Here is a 20,887-nt window from a genome sequence, read left to right as displayed (position 1 = left end):
GTCGTGCCCATCGAGTGAGGCTCGTTCAAGTTGGGCTCCATTCTTGGGTCTGATCAAAACCCTAGCAGAGTCGCAACAGCGCCTTCAAGGTGTCTACTGGTCGTTGAAGTTGGGAGTTCGTGGAATACAGAGAGAGAGAAGGTGGAGGCTTTTTCCTTTTCAATTCACACTGGCTCCAAGCGCCTCGCCCAAATCAGGGCAAGGGCAGCCTAGCTAGGGCCTTGCCGGCCACGAGTGAGGGTCGTGACCCTCACCGGCCACAGTAGAAAAAAAAAAGGAAAAAAAAAAGAAAAGAAAAAGAAAAAGAAAAAGAAAAAAATTAATAAAAAAATTAAATTACCATTATGACGTAGAGCTCATGCACTGTGGGTCGTGTGGTGTAATCTACCCAGTCTATATCGAGCAAGCAATGCCAGTTTAACTTTATCAACTCCCCTCCATCAAATTATCTGGGAATATTCACATCCGTGTTGGATGTGCGTGCGTCCCAAATCAACTTAGACACTTAAATGCACAATTCCACCTTTTCCATCACCATGTTCATGCCGAATCCTCTAGTTCTATATAGAACAGAATGCATACATCGAAGTTTTCCGTGCTGGATTATCGGATATTTCTATCCGACGAGTTTTGGTGGACCAAGCCGAATCATATTTCACGAGAGAAATAACATATGTTTAGCTCCGGTCTCGGTATTACTATTTAAGACCCTTGTACTCTACTAGATCACAACTTAATGAACATGGAATATGATACAAACTTCTCCTTTCTTGGCCAATTACAAAATGCTACAAGTTTCATTCATGCATTAAATGTCATAGGGTTGATAATGTGCCATTAGTTTTAGCAGTAGGCAATGGTCCTTTGAGGGTTCTTTTCGGGATAGGTGACTTCATTTAATTGATGAACCGGACATAAACTTTCACTCCACAACTATCCTAAGCAACGATGCTTCGTGGTGACCGGTGATAGAGCCGTTAGGAAAGCCTCCCTCTCAAGCCCTAGCTGCCCAAAGAGAGGGTCTATTGCTCAAGAAATCTGTGACCCTCTAAAGAAAAGTCAGCTTTTGTACTATTTTTTCTATCTTTTCGATCATTTAACTTTAGATGGGCAAGCAATCCCTTACTTGTTTTCAGTATTTGCCTTTTAAACCTTGAATTTTTTTGTATAATAATTTTTTTTTGGCTTTTTCCAAATAGCTCGCTTGAACAATCAATAGAAAGAGAGAGAGAGAGAGAGAGCCACTTGGGGGTGACTCTTAAATTTGCTAGATTCCATATTCATCTATTCAGCTATAGTAGCTAACGTATACCATAACCATACCCACACCCCCACCACTTGCTTTTATCGTGAAACTTTGGTTTTTCTTGTTTGATTCATTAATTTATTCTCGTGGGCTTTCGTTCTTGATGCCGTTCTTGCCTTCTCCGCCTAACTCTCGTACTATAAAAGACGGGGGCTTTTGGTTGTGCGATGACCTTTTCTTGTGAACTTCACCCACAAGCGCTCACACACGCACTCTCACTCTCTGATCTTTGTGTATCCTCTCTCCTTCTGCAAATTCACCGGAGAGAGAGAGAGAGAGAGAGAGAGAGAGAGAGAGAGAGAGAGAATATGGGGTTGTTCAGAGATAAGGGAGTCGTTTACAAGGCGGCGGAGACAGTTGATCTTGGCCCTCACAGTGATGAATTCTATCTCCAAGCCAATGTTAAAGGTTTGTTTCATCATCATCTCTCTCTCTCTCGTCCATTCTGAAAGCAAGAGACTTGATCAAGAAAGCAAAGTGGAGAAAAAAGAGAGAATCAAAACCAAAAAGTTCGCTTTACACGTGTGTATGTTCTTATGATACTGTCATATATGCTAGTGAATTCACTGACTCGGCCTTCTTTCTGCTTCGTCACTTTCAGCTCCTCGCATGGCCGGACTTCTGGTGAAGATCTTCGTGTGGTTCTTGGAATCGAGGATATTCGGGGCAGTGTTGTTATACTTCCTCAAGAAAAACAACCTCATTCACAAGGTACTTCCCTGTTCTCTTTCTGTTTTATCGCTTGGTCGATGGAATCTTTTCACAGAAAAGATGCAACCCTAGCTAACTATTACCTTCATCCATTCCACTCGAAGCAGTAAGGGTGACATTCTTTTTTCCAGAAGAATCATATTAACTTTGCTTGGTCCCTTTGATTGTTTACTAATGGCGATGCTTCGCTTTAATCATGATATCAAACAAGCCGGACGCTCCAACTTTTCATGCTATCCAAAAAAAAAATATCCCGAAATTTCTCCGACTATATATTGTCACCTATGTAAAGTTTTATTTGTTCGATCGGCTTTCGTGAAATCGAATCGCAGTTTCCGCACGACCTTCTCTTCTGGTAACAGATCAAATGAAAGCCGCCACATTGATAACATCGTGTCACTAAAATTGGAAATTAGAGATTGGAGAAGAGGTTGCATTCCTAGGTTTGACCGTACACTGCATGCAATGGCGGGGTAAGGAGTATAGTTCTTCAAACTTTATGGAACATTATGTTCGTATAAACCATAAGTAGTAACCAATTCCGAGACAATCAAAGCTAGAAAAATTACACGTCGCCAATCGAAGTTGCATATAGGAAAATCACTGATCGTCTAATATTAAATTCCGTTGCACAATGTATTCTCCTAGTCCTGACTCCTGACAACCTTAGGGCATTAATGTACCTAAGACCTTAACAATAAACCTTTAGAGCAATTTGATTTTGCAGAGGACTAATCAATTTATGACTTAATTGTGTCAAATTATCATAATTATGGTCGAAATTCACCGTACTACCGACCCACATTATATATTCAGTTGCCAATTTGGCTTGAGTTAATTTTTCTATTATGTGCCTACACGTTTCTGTGTGGCCCATGTTGCTTTAATGCAAATTGGTCATGTGGGTTCGACCCACGTTCATTCTTTGGACCATAGTGCAATTAGAAAAAAATAAATTAATAGATACGTGGCCATGAATATTCCATTCGCGTGCTCCCCAATCACTCCAACTTCACCTTCATTGATTTTCTCAACAGTAGCGACGGCGTTCTGAAAGGTGTAATGAGTTTCGTTGTTGAAGTTTTTTCTTTTAAAAAAAAAAAAGGTCGTAATTGAAACAAAACTTTATACAGGCTGCGTAAAACATAAATTGAAAATGTATGCGGGTCTTTTGTCAAATGCGCAAAGTTTCGATTTTGGTAACTATTTTGTGCATACATGCCGAAACAATCCCTAGGAATCCGTCATCGATTATTTGCTTGGCCCGTCTATCGCATAAAAAAATCAACGAAAATGTCGAGGGATTGGAAAATGAAAGCGTTTTGTTGACCGAATAGTAATTATAGAAAAAATGACCTGTCATTTTTTAGGAGATGTGGAAAATAATCAGGTATGGTGACCGGATTTTTCTGCAATTTTGCATAATGATTTGGCACTTGTAAAGCATATTTTGCACTAAGGTTATGATTCGATTCGAAATTTGCAGCTTGTTTCTAATGCAGAGATAGAGGAGTCCCCGGTCTTTGTTCCCTTGCACCCATTTGAAGGTATGATCTTTGCACCTAATCATTAGACCATTTTGAGTTTTCAGTAAAGTAATGCAAGTGGGTATATGAAGACCGATTTACAAACTTCGTATGTTCATTAGTGTGATAGAGTAGAAGTAGAGATTTGAACAAGCGAGCAACGTACGATACTCGGCAAGAGTCTGTGGCGTCACTTAGTATACTGATAAATTAGACTCGGAATGCCTCCATCACTCAATATGTACTTGCTCTCACTGAGCTCATGTAGACAGATTCCTGTTAAAAGTAGAAAAGTTTTTGATATTGATAGTTGTGATGTGAATCCAAGTTACTTTGAATGTGTCGACCAAAAAAAAGGTTACTTTGAATGTTCTTACATTCTAAATCATTCATCAAGACTGCAACAAGAAGCTATGACTGTTCCTGCTGACTTGTCTTTGCAGAACTGAACGAGAAAGAAGTGATTGAGATAGATCCTAATCTGTCCGTGCCGGAAAAAGTTCAGAAAGCAGTGAATGCGATAACTCCACTGGTTGAAGAATTAGTAGATGGGACGAAGCCTTCTTTCCGCCGATGGACTATAATGGACTACTCGAGAGCCTATAGCTCAGGAGTACTAACACCACTTAAGGTAAATCGTTTGATCAACTTATGTATGGCCTTCTGACTTCTTTTTATCAGTGACATAGCATGCCGATAGACGAAAATGCGCCGATTTCTACCGTGGAACCCTGTATCCGTTATGTTTCTGATTTTTTCCTCTCTGCCTTGCATGTCAAAACAATGCATGAATAACCAAGGCCTAAAATTTTACTTCTTTCGACTGTCTGGACACGCACCACTCTTTGAGCTGACTGAATCTAATCTCTCTTATATGTTTGGCAGGTGGCACAGAGATTTATAGCTTCTGTCGAAGAATCTTCCGCTCGACCATTGCCAATGGCCTTCTTCATCGACTGCAAAGCCGAAGATATTCTGAGGCAAGCTAAAGAGTCGACTCTCCGCTATGAAAGAGGTAACCTTGTTTGCCAAATGGTATAGATAACCTCAAGTCAAAGCAATATAAATATGCTCGGTTCCTACAAAGAAGTACGTATCATATGTTAACTTATTCAATATTTTTATTGAGCTTGTCTCATCCCGGAAATATGCTTGCAGTGGCATTCTCTATCTAGCCAAGCATTCCTCTCCAACTATTTGTTGTAACTTGTATTTTCTTTATCAGGAGAGCCAATTTCTGTACTGGATGGAGTACCGGTCGCTGTCAAGGATGAGATAGATTGCTCTCCCTACCCTACCACAGGTTATACAGAGTAAAGATCACATTATATTTCTGGTCTCTAATTCTCTGTGCTGAGTGCTTTCTCTTATGGATTGGTTGTTACAGGTGGTACAAAGTGGCTGCACAAATTCAGAACTTGTCAGGGGGACGCGTGCTGCGTTATGCGCCTCAGGTCGTGCGGAGCCATACTTGTCGGTAAAACCAATATGCACGAGCTTGGCGCTGGAACGAGTGGGATAAATCCTCACTATGGGTAGGAGAATCTTTTACCTGCTCCTCCTCTCTCCCGAAATTGTACAAAAAAATTGCGCATTTGGAAAATGGAATAAATTGCCTCTAACAATGTCCTCTGGCAGCTATAGCTGTCTGATAATGCTTTTCTAGGAAGAAATGCCTCTACATTTATATGTGCCACGCACTTCTTTTGCTGGAATTATTCATGATTGCTCAGGAAATAATCAATGGCAGATAGTATAGCTTCAACAGGATGACATCACTCTCCATTTTCATACTGCTGTAGAACTGCTAGGAATCCATATGATAGCAAAAGGATAGCCGGGGGTTCATCGAGTGGATCTGCTGCTGTGGTTTCTGCAGGATTATGTCCTGTTGCTCTTGGTGTTGACGGGGGAGGTGAGTTCTTTATTCTCTGTTCATTTTCTTTTTGCATGTAAATGCCAAAGCTAAGCCAGAAATTCAACTAAGAAGGAAAGTTCTGCCTCATGATATTATGTGGTGGACGAAAGAGTTCATTCGATAACCATCATCATACAAACTCAGGCATCACACAAAAAATCTTCCTGTACTAGACGAGCATGTGATCCAGTCAAAATCTTCCTCAACTACTTGACTAGATGATTCTTTTAAAGAAAACAACATAAAAAACCTATGGTAGTTTTTTTCTTATAAGCCCAAGTTTTTTGCAATGTATCTTCAGGATCCGTGCGGATGCCTGCGGCTCTTTGTGGCGTGGTTGGTTTAAAGCCGACTTTTGGACGTGTACCACATGAGGGGTAAAAACCAGTTTGTCAGTATTCCTTCAGCATGTTAGTCTCTTGCACATTTTTCAGCATCAGAATTCTGGTTCTTGTTTCGACTTGCAGCGTTCTTCCTCTGAATTGGACTGTTGGGATGGTTGGTATACTTGCTGGCACAATTGAGGATGCCTTTGTCGTGTCAGTGATATACTTTTAGACATCTCTAGCCCTTAAACTTTTGTTCCTTGTCATACCCAGAGGAATCTTTGTCTTTCTATTAATACATCTTCACTTTGATTTACTTTTCCAGTTACGCAGCTTTAAGTGGCCAACCTGTTCCGCATAGTCCAACACTCCCATCGGTACTGTCCCACTAAATTTTCATACTAGCAACGATTTCTGTTCTGAATGACATGGAGTTGATCATGCACATTTAAAACATCATCTTCTCGGGTGACGATGAGTATTCACCTTAGTGAATGAAACTCACTGTTGAGACTGAACATGATGGAGAAAATGAATTGCAACAACTCTGTTTAAAAAAAATTTCATTCTTCTTCTTGTCTCTCTCATTTTCATTCTGCCATATGCAAGGCCTATCATCTTTCTTTCTTTCTAAAGAATGCATTTTCTGTCTGACTTGCAATCTTTGATTTTCCGTATAAGTAGCCCAAAGAATACTATCCCTTATTGAAGCCGACTACACCTATTTCTGGCATCAGATTGGCAAAGTATGGAAAGGTTGGTAACAATTGCTCTCTCTGTCTTAATGTCACATGCACCTTTTAAGCCTAATAAACTGAATCAGTTAATGGTATCGGATCACTCTCTGAAATATTATCATCTAACTGCGTTTCTTCTTTGTCAAACCACTAATTAAACCAATTAGTGGTTCGATGATTGCAGTGATGAAATCAAGGCATGTTGTTCTCATGCACTGGACAAGCTTCATAAACAGTATGGTTGGGAGGTACTTAAAAAATTCCTTACTTTTTTGTTCCAATTCCTAATTTATGTCGTGCCTCTTTTATTCTCAAATTGTAACAGAATGACTCATTATTCTATGCAACAAGTGCAAAAATGAGAGACTACAACTGATAGCTGTCATCATCATCAGTTGAAGAATAGTGGGTGATTCCTTGCTAACTCTCCAAATCGTTTTTTCCTTTAAAGACTCTGGAGGTGACTATACCGGAGATAGAAGTGATGCGACTGGCACATTACACAACAATCGCGTCCGAGTGCCACACATCACTCAGTTCTTATCTAGAGAAACTGTATGTCTCCTGATCAAACAGTAACATCTTCTCCTAAATAAGAGAATCCATTTGAGCAATTATAGATTCTGACATAACAACATCGATGAGTTAGGGATGTTGCAGAATTAGGATGGGATGCAAGGGTGGCACTCGGTGTATATGGTTCCTTCAGCAGCCAGGAGTATATTAAGGCCCAGAGAATTAGGTAAAGCCCCAGCTGTCGTTAGTTCATGCTATGTTCACTTAAGACCTTAAGGTTGTAGTAGTGAGATGAACAGATCACCTATGTGTGTTAGGTAAGCTTGACTATTTTGTTTGGTCTTACTAGTCATGTGACATTAACTGGCTTTCTCATATATCTACAGGAACCGGCAGCTGCAATTTCACAGGAATATATTTGCTAAAGCAGATGTCATTGTGTCGCCAACAATAGGGTACTTATTCCCAATTGAGTTATGTCTTCTTTGTCATAAAAAAAATAGAATTGACAAAGGATACTGAAATTTTTGACAGGGTAACTGCGTATGAAATCTTCGATGATGCTCGCGAAACTGGTGAACTTGATTACATAAATGGAGGTACAGAAAACTGACCTATTGTTGGTTTTTCACTTGTTTTGATTATAAATTGCTCTATCGCTGAGTGCTAGGAAAGGTATTAAACTGAGCAACCTCATTGTTCCAGCTGCACTTGTGCGTTATTCAATAGCAGGGAACTTTCTAGGATTGCCTACCATAACAATCCCGGTACGAGCACATACTTATTTGCACATCATTGTTTCTAGTCAGAGATAATGAATTTTTAACTTGTCTGATACATACTTTTTGTGGATCTATAGGTTGGATATGACAAATTGGGCTTGCCAATTGGCCTTCAGTTTATCGGGAGGCCGTGGTCTGAGCCGACATTGATCCACATAGCTCATGCCATGCAGGTGACTCTCTTCCCTCTTCTGTTTGGCCTAGTCAGCTAAAATTCATTACACAAAATTCTCTAATTACTTGGGCAATTCTGAGGAATTCATTCTCTCAGGGTTCTGTAAGGCAATAACTTATTATAACACACTGCTATGCAATCTGTCATGAGGGTTCACTAACATAACATGAACTTACTTTGCTCTAGGCCCTGTGCATATCCGAGTGCCAAAAGCCAGAAGTATTCTATGATCTGCTCAAGGAGGACTAATCAATGGGCAGAGAGAGCTTTATCCGCCTGCTCGACAAGTCCCTTTCATCTTTATTCGGCGATACACCATTGAAAATTTTCCTTTTGCCTTTCATAATTACTGTTTACGTGATGAATTATTCAGGTCAGGGATCTGGAAGATGGAGTAAACTTAGTCTGGTGCTTGAAACTGTCTTAGAATATGACCCAACGGTCCTGACCCAAACGCCCAAAAAAAGAAAAGGAAAAAACAGTTTATGGCTTTTGCAAGTGACTTGATGTGTACAGAGGTTTTCCTGCTGGCAAGAGTGACTTTGAAACCATCCAATGTCCTTATTTACCAAATGACTGCTCTGTTACTGCTGCAACTTTTCCAATGGATGGTTTGATTCAGATTTTAAAAGACGAGAAGAGAACCAACAAGTACATGACAAGTTCCTGGATATATCTAACCAAAAAAAAAAAAAAGTTCCTGGATATATAATGTTCATACAAAATACAAGCATAAACATATTCCTGTATCTAATCTTGATAATTTCTTTTATGAGATTATAATAGTTGAAATTTACATGAGGCAAGCTTCTCTTCCTTTTCTTGCCCATGGAGTCCAAAAGGGTTATAAGGCTAAGCGGACTTAAGAAAGCAAAAACAGAAGCACTACTTGAATGCAATATCTGTGAAGTTCCTTCTGAAGTGACACAATTAGGGAACACTAATGAGACCAAGATCTCTCTCATTGAGTTCTTTGCTTTACTTCTTTGTATTTTCAATATGTTGATAATCCTTGGGTACAAAAGAGAATGATCATTTTCATTTTACATAACATTGAAATGGCAAAAAACAGGTACAACATAGTTCGAGGATTGTGGCGTCTATAAAGCCCTGTATGGATTTTCAAAGTGGTTCCAAGAGATCGTTGGTACATTAGGCTCTTAAAGCCACACTAAATCGTGCAAACTAAATGTGTTGTCTTATGAGATCCATGTGCAAATATTGTTAGAACACTGACAAAAGAAGAAAAAAAAGTTCAAAATGGATCGATCTATGGATTGGAAATGATCGCGATCTATGTTAGATGTGTTGTTAGTTTCAACAGGACGTAAGAGATTTGGTTACTACAAACCTGAGAAAGCCCCACTAGTGCACAAAGGTAATCCCGATATCAGACCTAATGTCAAACACAAGATTGTCTACATATACTAGGGTATACTCAAAACAATCATAAGGTCCCGATTATGGATTTTCGATGAACATATGACTGATGAATAAATGAAAGTAGCTGAGGTATTTCCTTAGTGGTAAAAGAGATACATTTTCTTATTTTTAATTCTTAAACTTTTGATTGTGGCTATCAAGGGGTGGTGGCGCAGTTGGCTAGCGCGTAGGTCTCATAGCTTTTCGAGTTATCCTGAGGTCGAGAGTTCGAGCCTCTCTCACCCCAATTTCCTTTTCTTCCTTTTTTTGTTTTTGTAAAAGTTTTTCTTTTTCCTTTTAATGGAGGATCAGGAAGATAACCAGAACTAAAACACTTCAAACTCTTCAATCGAAATAGATCTGAACTGAGCGTTTACGGGCACAAGGATAGGAACAATATTCTCTGAAAATTTAGGAAAGGACTGAAGAATCATGTTGGGGTGTGGTTCGTACTCCCTATCTTTAGGAAGGCACGGGTGAGTTGGCGGGGGTCCGGGGCCGTCTTGATGGGCATTTCAGTGGGTAGCGCTCCTGGACTCCAAAGGGCTTTCATAATTTGAGCCCATATTTTATTGGTAATTTGTATTTGAGCCCATAAATAGCTACTAAGCTGTTGATATCTTATTCTTGCAAGTGAGAACTGTGATAGAGAGGTGTGAGATGCTAATTATAGTAGAATTCTCCACTGGACATAACCCTTTTTTAACGGTGAACCAAGATAAAATCTCGCGTCTCCTCACATTTACTCTCTATTTCATTGTGTTTGTGTGTCTAATCTTAACAACTAACGATATTGGCTGAATCAAAAACCAAAAATACAGAGAAAGAGGAAGTAAATGGTCGGATAAAGGAGCGGAAAATGCAGATATAGCTTGATTGAACTTTAGTTATGACAAATCTGAAGAAGCTTCGATTGGATACGACGAAATTCGAGAACAATCGAAACCGGAACCAACCACGGGGATTCGTCACTCGGAGAAAGAGAACGACGGTGCTGAGAGGACGGGCTGTCCTAGGAATTGGAGAATTTCTGGTGATCACCTCGCAAGCTCCTTAGGCTCCCCCTGCACGTCGCCTCCACGAGGCTCAATAAACCGGCCGAAGAAAATGAAAGATAGAAAAGAAGGCCGGGCTCCCTCTCTATTGCGGGCTTTCCTTCTATTTAATGGGTCTCAAAATAGGTGGGCTCAGTTTATGTGTTCTATGGGGCCGCAATGAATGGTGGGTTGGTATGAGTGATGGGTTTTGGTAATGGGCTCCGACTGGGATTAATGTGGGGAAAATTACTAAAAAAGTCATAAACCTATTGCATTGATATCAATTCAGTCATAAACCCTTTCACATTAGTATCAATTTAGACCTAAACCCTTTCGTATTGATACAAATTCAGTTATAAACCTTTCAATTTTACCAATTTAATCATAAACTCTTTCGCATAGACCGGAAATCGCTGACGTGAACGCTAGCAGTCCTACGTGGCATGGCCGGAGCTGACGTGAACAAAATTTATAATTTTTTGATAATTTTTTCAGATTTTTGTAATTTGTTTTTTTTGTTTTTTTTTTCCTCTTTTCTTACTCGCACTCGCACTCACTCGGTATAAATTCATTCTGCTTGTTTTAACTCGCTGTTATTGGATTGATTATAAATTCCTCATACCATTTTTATTAGTGATAATATTTAATTCATTATAGAAACAGTTTGTTTTCAACTCTCAGCACACATTGTTTCTACCGTCTCTACTAACTTACTAGAGACCACATCAATTCGGACACAGAAAATACAATTCGGATCTTCCAATTACTACATCGTTATTAATCCAATTGAGATTCCTCACGAAACATTATCTTTATATCCTACATATTATTAGCTGATGTAGGAATTCCCGGATGTCACACTATATTTTATTTAAAATGTGTTTAGAAATATTTTTATTATAAAATCCATGAGACATTAAATTTATGGAGCAAAAAATGAATAAGAGAAAACTTAGTTATTGATTGCATGCAACTTATGTTTAGATTTTTATTATTCATGATAGATTAATTGCAAAATAATAACGGTTGTGCAAAATGTTAGGCATTATTTTAATAATTTCTAGGGAGAAGTGAAAGTGACTAGGCAATTTTAAGAATGATTTGTAGGGGGAGAGCCTAGCTTGGAAAATAGTTTTTCTAGAGATCTATTTTGAGAATAAACTTTCTAGAGAGACTAAGGGCGTGATTGATAATCATTCTGTTTCCTTGTATTTTTATTTTTTTGTTTTCCGGAACATGTTTGGAACAAAAATCTGTTTGGTAAAATAATTTCATTTTTTTTATTTTCGAGACAAATTTTGGCCTAGAAATAGATTTGGAATTCAAATGAGAAGTTAAAATTTTCTAATTTTCTATTTCTGGAATAGAAACAGAAACAGAAATAACAACTCTCTTTTATTGCTCACCCTTGCCGCCACCCATCACTAGCCGTCCACTGCCGCTCGCTCGCCCGTCTGCCGCCGCCGGCCAGCCATCCGCTAGCCGTCCGTCGCTACACCCCGTTGGCCACCCGCTACCGCCGCTCGCCGGCTATTTGCCGTTCGCCAGCCGTCTACTGCCGGTCGCCCGCCACTACCACTCGTTGCCCCCACCACTTGCCGGCCATTAGCCCACCGCCATCGCTCGCTCGCTCGCCGCCATCGCCACTCGCCAGCCATCCCTCGCCGCTGCTCCCGCTCGCCTGCACGCGGCCATCGCCACTCGCTGGCCGTCCACCCACTCCCCCCCGCCACCACTGCCCCTTGCCAGTTGGCAACGAATTTCTATTTCGGGAACATAAATTTTGTGTCATTATCAAACGAATTTCTATTTCGGGAACATAAATTTTGTGTCGTTATTAAATACTACTTTTTGCTTAAAAACTCATCCGGGAAAGAGAAATAGATTTTTCTATTTTTAGCTAGAAATAGGGCCGTGAAAGATAAATGTTTTCATTCGTGCCCTAAGAGCGTGCATGATAACATATCTGTTTCTCTATTTTTTTATTTTTATGTTCCCGGGAATATGTTTGGAATAGACATCCGCTTGGTAAGGCAATTTCATTTTTCTATTTCTGGAACAAATTTTGATTCCAGAAATAGGTTTGGAATAGAAATGAGAACTAAACATTTTCTACTTTTTTTATTTCTGGAATAGAAATGAGAATTAAAAACTCTTTTTATTGGTTGCCCTTGCTATTAGCTAGCTGCCCACCCACCGCCCGTCGTCGCAGGCTCCCGCCACCACCGCCCGTTGGCCATCAGCTGCCTCCCGTAGCCATCCTCCGCTGCTCACTAGCCACCTCCCACCACCATCCTCCGCTGCCAACCACCTCCTGCCACCGTCCGCCCGCCGTGCACCCATCGACCGCCTCCCACCCCGGCCACCACCTGCCGTCCTTCGTCACCCACCTATTGTCCACCCGCTGCTTGCCATCCTTCACCACCCGCCCCCCGAGGCCAGTAGCTAGCCGCCCGAAATAGAGAAATTTTGTGTCGTTATTAAACGAATTTTTATTTCGGAAAAAAAATTTTGTGTCGTTATCAAACACGTATTTTTCTCAGAAACTCTTGTAGGGAATATAAATAATAAAATTTATTTCTGGCCAGAAATTAATTTCTGAAATAGAATGATTATTATTCGCGCCTTTGGGCCAAAGGTCTATTCATGGGGAACCTATGACGTTTCCTCATCATCCAAGAAAATCTTGAGAGTTATATATTTGATATCTGCAGAATGACGTACGTTTGCAGTGAGTTGTGATTTGCAAATTGGATAGCACCAATCCTGGAAATCGAAATTTTCCATACGTGGCCGGTGGACTTATGAAAAGGCAGAAGTAATTATGTTTACTTTCCCACTAAAACCTATTATATAATTTAAATTTTGAAAATTTGAACAAAATTATACTCGAATCTACATATCAATGTAAGATCACTTTCAAAGGTTTCAACCATTTCTCATTACTAAAAGTGAATTCCAGTAACTCGTAAGATTATAAAAAAGCAAAAAGTAAACACCAAACAGACGATAATTCTATTTAGAATTAGGGATTTCGTTTAATAGTTATCAAAATTGTTGAATTTTGAGAACTAAATAAGCAGCTAATTAAATTTGTAAAATTTCCATTATAGCGCTTCTGAATGACTGACTCATCACTTATACATATTTTGCATCTTAAAAAGGAATAGAATAATTCTTTGCTTCTATCAAAAAAATAAAAATTCTTTGCTTCTGGACACCTTAGATCACATTCCACGCAGTCTATACACAAAAAAAGGAAGAAGAACATGAGCATTGCCTTGAATGAAAGAAAATTAGGTTCCTGATATTCTTTCGCTTTGTCCATATTAAGCAATCAAGTACATATTGTCTCAAACAGACCTTAAACCTTTCGACCAAAAAAAAAAAAAAAAGACCTCAAACCGCATCGCTCATTTCTGAACGGTAAGATTCTTTGCTGCTTGCCCTTGACGAAGAAAGTAGAAGAATAACTCCATTTCTCTTTCTTGAATTAAAGAAAAGTACCAATATTCTTTCCTTCGTCTATCCGCTAGAACGATTGAAATAAATATAGCAGAGCTTATCAAACTCCACTCTTCCGCCCGTTTTCCAACCATCTATATAGTCCATTTTTCAATCTCTTATTTCGGAGAAAATATATGGATTTTATGAGTCCTCTTTTAGAACTCATCAAAGAGTTATGGGGCTTAACCAGTAAATCTTTGGGCTACATATATAATCTGAAGGATAAAGTCGACTTGTTGCGGAAACGAAACTAAAGACCTGAATGCCAAGAGCGCAGATGTGCATAAAAGTGTGAAACATGAAGAAGAAGGTGGAGGTGTGCAGCGCACAGAACAAGTGGCAAACTGGTTAGACGAGGTGCAAAAATTTGTAGGTGGAGTAGATCAAGTTCTTCAAGAAGCCAGGGAAAGTGACCGAATCAAATGTCTCAGTCGTTGTCTTCCACAGAACTGCAGGTCAAGTTATCAGTTGGGAAAAAGAGTCGATAAAATGCTCATGGCTGTGAGAGAGCTCAAGGAAAACGAATTCAACGTTGTTACGTCACCGTCGCCTTGTCCTCGAGTGCTTGAGATGCCTATGGAGAACACTGTGGTTCTTGACATTTCCAAGCTTAATGAAGTGTGGGAATGTCTCCTTGACAAACAAGTACGAGTGATTGGGTTGTACGGAATAGGCGGTGTGGGAAAGACCACCCTCATGAAAGAAATCAACGAGAAGCTTTCTCGTGCAAATCATGGATTCGATGTCGTTATTTGGGTGGTGGTGTCCAGGCAAGTGAACGACGTTAGCATTCGAGACATCATAAAGAAAAGGTTGTCCGTTAGAGACGAGTTCTGGGAAGGATTGTCCAAGGTTGAGAGGATCCATGATCTATGTGAAGTTTTGCCAAGGAAGAAGTTTGTGTTGTTGATTGATGATTTATGGGCGAGGCTGGACCTTTCCAAAATCGGAGTTCCTCGTTCTAGTCTCAAGAACGGATCCAAAGTAGTATTCACAACTCGGTTGAAACAAGTATGCCACCAAATGGAAGCCGACAAAACCTTCAAAGTACAGTGCTTGATGCCTGAAGAAGCCATGGAATTACTTGAGAACAACGTCGTCAAATCGACTATACATTCTCATATGGAAATTCAAGAGCTTGCAAAGGACATTGCCCAAGAATGCGAAGGGTTGCCACTAGCCCTTATTACCGTTGGGCAAGCCATGGCCGGCATGACGAGTCCCCATGCGTGGAAGCATGCGCTAACAACACTTAGGAACAATCCGCACAAGCTGTCAGGTATGGTGGACAAAGTGTACCGCATACTAGAGTCTACTTATGATAGCTTAAATGACTCTACTATTCAGCTTTGCTTCCTTTACTGTTGTCTCTTCCCCAAAGATTATTGCATAAGTACCGCCAAGCTTATTGCACTCTGGATTGGAGAGGGCTTGCTAGGAGACATTTATGATGTATACAGTATGCGGGATAAGGGAGAGCATGTCTTGGAGAGTTTAAAGATGGCTTGTCTATTGGAAAATGTGCATCATGATGAGGGACAATATGTAAAGATGCATGGCGTCATCAACGACATGATGACCTGGATCGCTCTTGACTACAGGCAAAAGGAGAACACGTTGCTAGTGATAGAAAACGAAGAGTACATATCCGCGGAGATGATCTCCAAATGGGGGGAAGCAAAGAAAGTATCTATATGGGGAAAATGTATTCGGAATATCGACCATACACCACCCAGGTGTTCCCAGCTTAAAACCTTGCTTGTAAGCGAAACTAATGTGAAGCTCATGCCAAGTGGATTTTTCAACTCGATGACGGCTTGTTTGACGGTCCTGGATTTGTCCCACAATGAACATATTCAGTCATTTCATGAAGAAATTTGCAATATAACACTAGTATCGATAAGTTGAACCTGTCTAACACTAGTATCGATAAGTTGCTCGAGAAAATCAAGAACTTGACTTGTTTACGATGGTTGCTACTAGACTATATAACTTCTCTTGCCCTAACTCCAACAGGGGCAATCGCAAACTTAACGTTGATTGTGTTTAGCCTATGGAATTTGTATTCACCAGAATTGGACCAAGTGAGGGAACAAGAGATCATAAGGGAACTAGAGCACAATCAACATCTCACCGACTTATCTATTGATGTGTTCAAGTCTTCCTCTGCCCGGAAAATATTCCAATCCTCGAATTTACAGAGAGGCATAAGGAGAGCGTGGATCACAGATAGCCAGAAGGACTTCACCTGCATTGTAATAAGTGACTCACCAACAGGCAGAGACAGTTTCTCGCATTTAGTGGAGCTTTATCTATACGACTGCCCCGTGCTCGTGAAGATGGAGATTACTCGAGGAATTGGTTGATCGTCCAACGACGCTTGCTTCCCCAGTCTTACTGTCATTAAGGTTGAAAGTTGCAGGCTGTCAGACTTATCTTGGCTCATACATGCTCCGAAACTCCAGACGCTGACGGTCTGTCACTGTAATTTGATGGAGAAGATCATTGGTGATGGATTTGCATTGGAGAAATTAGCTGCTTCCGGACTATTTTCGAGTCTCAAGTCCCTAACCCTCTCATATCTTCCAAATCTAAAGAGCATTTGTGACCACACTCTATTTTTTTCCAAAGGGGGTAATCTTCCACATATCCGAGTGCCCACATCTCGAACAGGGAAGCTTCACAGTTTTTGATAAAGCCTAGTGGGACGAGTTGAAGTGGGACAAACCTGCCGCCCGGGCCACTGTCAAGTTCAACCCGCATTGACTGGGCCATGTGATTCCAAACTGATTGAGCTAATTCATTCCAACTCGTACTTTTAATTTATTCAATGTGATCTTGAACTTTTGGTACATATTCATTTTAATCATGAAATATATAAAAATATTCAATGTTTTTCCTAAACTTTAATATACGAGTTATGATAAGTGAATTTCTTCGTAGCCGAGGTTCGGATCTCTTGTCAAGGAGGATCAAAATATTGGAACACTTCAGATCCATAGTAATACAGAAAAAAATAGGTGTTTCGATCCTTGACAATGGATGATTAAGGGCGACCATACTCATTGGTAAATCAAAGAACATCAAGGAGGATCAAAGGGTTGTCGTGGCCCTCCCAAAGACTATGATAACGGGTTAAGAAGTATTGTTCGAAAGACGGCCCGAGTGGTTCATCAAAAGATGGTTTAAATGATCCATCGAATGACAATCCAAATGGTCCATTGAGTAAGAGGGCGAGCTCTCCCAAGCTCATACCTTGCGTGACATTATATTTCATTTTAAAGTTCTTTACAACCTAAGTATTTCTAGGAGTCGCCATTAGCCATTTTAGGGTCTGCTAGAAACCAAATGAAACATGGAAAGTCCGTCTCATTCCTACGCAACCAAGATTCTAGCTCAGGACTAGATTACACTAACATTTCTATTAGCACCTTGTCAATACCCGTTGAGAGCCGATAGGAGCATATTTGTCTATTTCCTTTATTATTTTATGTATTGCCGCAATAAGAATAATATTGTAATTTTGGCCTTTTGGCTTTATTATAAATAGATAGCTTGGAATCACATAGACCTACCCAAACATTTAGTTCAATTTTTTCTCTCAAATGAAATCAGAGCTAGATCTTAACTGAAACCCTAACCCCAATCTCTTCTTTGCGCCACCTTTCTTTTTTCTCTCTTCTTGCCTTCGTTCTCTCCCACCGCGGTTGTCATGACCCGTGACCTTCGGGGGTTATTGGTGCGACGTCCTAGACTCGTCGCCGTCCCGTTTCTTTTATTTTGTTAACATGAGCATGCGGAAACGTGTCCAAACAAACTCCCAGATAAAATAATAGCCGGAAATCAGGAAAGTACTACAAACATAACATGCTTCTTTATATAACGTTAGTACATTTACTGACTATTTTTCCGGCTACATCAAAAGGGTGAGGTATCCCTAGCTTCGTTACGGGCTACGGTGTCCAAAAATAGGATCCCCTTCGCTATATGCAAGTACTTATGAGTCAGCCATCACCACGGTGGGCGTCATCCCATTGTTTGGTCCTGGTGGCCCGTCAAACCCGCGAAGGGGGCCGACAAGGTTCCCATCGAACCAAACATACCAACCGATATAACGATTTGGGACCAGATTATCCAACCCTTCTTCGACCCATATCGTCGTAGTACACCTACGGTAAGCGACATAAGCTTCTACGTCGATAATATCTATGACTGACACTTCCATATCTACAGGCAAACCGAAACGTTGAGGGAGCGGAGTAGCCATACCTACATGCCTGCAAAATAAAGGAGTGGGTCAAGGAACTCAGTAAGTAAAACCCCTAATTGTCTATTAGGAGGACATCTCATCATCAAATCTAGCAGGTACGGCACTCGCAGCAAATCACCGATGGCAAATCGATAGCAATATCATTACTAGCGCATACTTACCCTCGGCTTATCAATAAACACATAAAACATAGTTATGCACATACCGACACTCATGAAAGATTCATTTACCGTCATCTTGGCTTAACCAAGGCATCTCGGCTCAACCGAGGCATCCCGGGGCTAGTTTACCTGAGGCATCCGGGCTCAACCTAGGCATCCTAGCTCAACCAGAGTATCCCGTTCAATGAACGAGGCATCGCCACCAACGCTATGTGGCAACGGGCACATCTTTTCTTTAGTGATCACACGAGGTGCTTCACACAAGCCGATTTCTTATCTTTCTCTTAGCCGATGCATACATAATGCCCGTGGGTGTGTTCAAACGAGTGTGTGTGATGACCCTCGCTATCCTATTATATATTATGCTGGGAGCAATCCTTGGTTTGTGGCTTGAACCAAACGCCTAGCGCTGATCCCCACTCCGAGCAAGACTTGGAATCGGCACGCCTCAATACCGACCAAGGCCTCATGGCTTGGGTTATCTCGCCTTAACATTGATTCCAAGCTGAGCGAACCTCGACCTTGTCCCGGGGCGTGAACGCACTCAAACATGCAACATGAGCAAACCATAGAAAGTACAACATAACATATTCATGGCTTTCACGGGTGAACACATAACTAAACTCGACGACATAGCCTATCGCCCTAGCCAAGAGTTAGGAATCCTACTTACTTTTGGTGAACTAGAGGGGCTTTGCCAAGGAATGGCCGGTTGAGGAGGTGGGCGTCCAAAGGGGTGAAGGTGAGAAAGTGAGCCAAAAGGTGGAAATGAAGGATGGAGTGCTTCTATTTATAGGCTCCATCCTTATCACTGCTTGTCCAAATGGCCCAATCGGCTTTCTTGAAGTGGCATGCTTACAAGGATGAGATGGCAAGTCTATTGGACGAGTGGCAAGCCTACTAGGGAAGTGTGGCATGCCTATTGGAATGGTGTGGCATCCTAAGTTTTTAGGGGAATGATAGAAGGCTAATGTGTGACATTCCAATTGATACACCTAAGCCATGAATCACTTGCTTCTTCTCCAAGCCAAATCTTTGGCCATTGTTGATTGTCGCAACCTACCTCTCAAGGGCTGAACTCGATGAAGCAGGTTTAGAGATAAGTGTTCATGAAACGGTCCGTACGGCACATTATAAAAGATGGCTTATCGAAACGTCAATCTTTTGGTCATCCGTATGGTCCATTGATCATGAATATGGATTTTCCCTAAATCCATACCTCGCGTGACAGCGGATTGATTTATCTTTTTTAGGAGTCGCCACTAGCCTAGGTCGGGGGTCGGCTAGAATACCCAACCAAGATGCGGAAATTTCGTCTTGGTTCCTACGATAACCAGAGATCATGAGTTCGGAAACTAGCTTATGTTAATATTTCTGTTAACGCCATTTCGATACAGCTAAACTTATCATGGTTATTATCTAAGTTGTCAGGCATTTGTTTTTTTACCATTTTTCATGCCAAAGTTTTAGTCTACTAGAAGATCATGCATCTTGTTTTTGTATTTTCATTTAAAATTCTAAACTAATCCTATCTTAGTCTAGAAAAGAAAGAAACAAACAATTGTATTGAAAAGCATTGTGTAAAGTAAACACCCAAGGTATTGAAAGAACGAGTTAATTCTAAGTGCAAGAAATAAAGCCTGCAACTCGTTGGGTGTTTATTACGACACGAATTGAAAACCCGAGACATGGTCGGGAATGAATGAATTGAGTACAAATTGAGACCCAATTGGACATCTTCTATCACCACCGTCTTTAACAACTTTGAACCATCTCCTCCATGGACTGCCTCTCGGGTGTCGGTTTTTACATCCATAAAATACATTCATGATGAACAATGTACAACGGAACAACCAAAGCAAGACAATGATGCAAGCAATTCACTAATCAAACACGGACCTCGGGATCGGCCTTTGTTTTACATGCATTTCGATTTACCCGCCCATTTAATCATCTAACATTGTTTGATTAATGGTTAACGATAACGAGCTACCATTTGCATTCATAAAACGGCAACTCATATTGGTTAACCCCTAAAGTCGGGTTCTAAGTGACCACCGTGGGCTACCCGTCGAACATAACCGTGCCTAACATACATCTAACTAACACATGCATAACAATGAGTAAAGCATGCATTTAGGCCCATGGGTCTTGTTCATCAATCAATCAAGTAATGGGAAGTGGGTCTCAAGAGAGGTCCACATGTTCAATCATTAATTGCTAAATTTGGACCCTATTCTGTTTGAGTATGATTAATTAGCTGAATGATATTCAAATGAAGTGATTCAGGTGTCATTAGAAAGATAATTTCATGAGGATAAAAGTTCATCAAGAACACTTTTCCTAATTTCCCACTGCTTTTTACGAAAATGAGAATTTTTCCCTCAGGGACAGTCTGGACCTGGTTTGAATTTGAATTCAAAGAAATTGCGGGAAAAATAGTGACCGTTATCAAAACCCCCACCAAATTTTTTAGACAGTTAGGATTATTCG

General features: G+C 40.6%; 1 protein-coding gene, 1 non-coding gene and 1 pseudogene across 4 annotated transcripts; all 3 read left to right on the top strand.

The window, feature by feature from the left end:
• The first annotated feature begins 1,366 nt into the window (after nt 1-1,366).
• Nucleotides 1,367-8,570, top strand: LOC115682643 (fatty acid amide hydrolase-like). 3 transcript variants are annotated; one of them, XM_030606922.2, is made up of 20 exons: nt 1,381-1,714; nt 1,908-2,017; nt 3,504-3,564; nt 3,987-4,174; nt 4,429-4,558; nt 4,769-4,846; nt 4,931-5,078; nt 5,346-5,458; nt 5,763-5,838; nt 5,929-6,000; nt 6,113-6,164; nt 6,472-6,543; nt 6,692-6,772; nt 6,976-7,079; nt 7,174-7,266; nt 7,427-7,495; nt 7,575-7,639; nt 7,746-7,807; nt 7,900-7,995; nt 8,184-8,570. In XM_030606922.2, exons 1-20 carry the CDS (start codon nt 1,474-1,476, stop codon nt 8,244-8,246), a joined length of 1,974 nt encoding a protein of 657 aa, XP_030462782.1. In that variant the 5' UTR covers nt 1,381-1,473; the 3' UTR covers nt 8,247-8,570. The 3 variants fall into 3 exon arrangements, 1 of the variants encoding a protein (XP_030462782.1); XR_008814508.1 differs by lacking the exon at nt 7,746-7,807 and having other exon boundaries at nt 1,371-1,714; nt 8,184-8,322; XR_008814509.1 differs by lacking the exons at nt 7,746-7,807; nt 7,900-7,995; nt 8,184-8,570 and having other exon boundaries at nt 1,367-1,714; nt 7,174-7,357; nt 7,575-7,644.
• Nucleotides 8,571-9,580: 1,010 nt separating this feature from the next.
• TRNAM-CAU (transfer RNA methionine (anticodon CAU)) lies at nt 9,581-9,666 on the top strand. Its single transcript is given in 2 exon segments — nt 9,581-9,618; nt 9,631-9,666. It is a non-coding gene; the product is annotated as a tRNA-Met (tRNA).
• Nucleotides 9,667-14,054: 4,388 nt separating this feature from the next.
• Nucleotides 14,055-16,729, top strand: LOC115682636 (disease resistance protein RPS5-like; annotated as a pseudogene).
• The last annotated feature ends 4,158 nt before the right edge of the window (nt 16,730-20,887 follow it).

Source organism: Syzygium oleosum, unplaced genomic scaffold (assembly GCF_021117445.2).
Source record: "Syzygium oleosum isolate NSW1041296 unplaced genomic scaffold, Sole_v2.1 Sole_v2.26, whole genome shotgun sequence".
NCBI lineage: Eukaryota > Viridiplantae > Streptophyta > Magnoliopsida > Myrtales > Myrtaceae > Syzygium > Syzygium oleosum.
The sequence above is the reverse complement of the archived record's forward strand: the minus strand, read 5'-3'. Positions and strand labels throughout refer to the sequence as shown.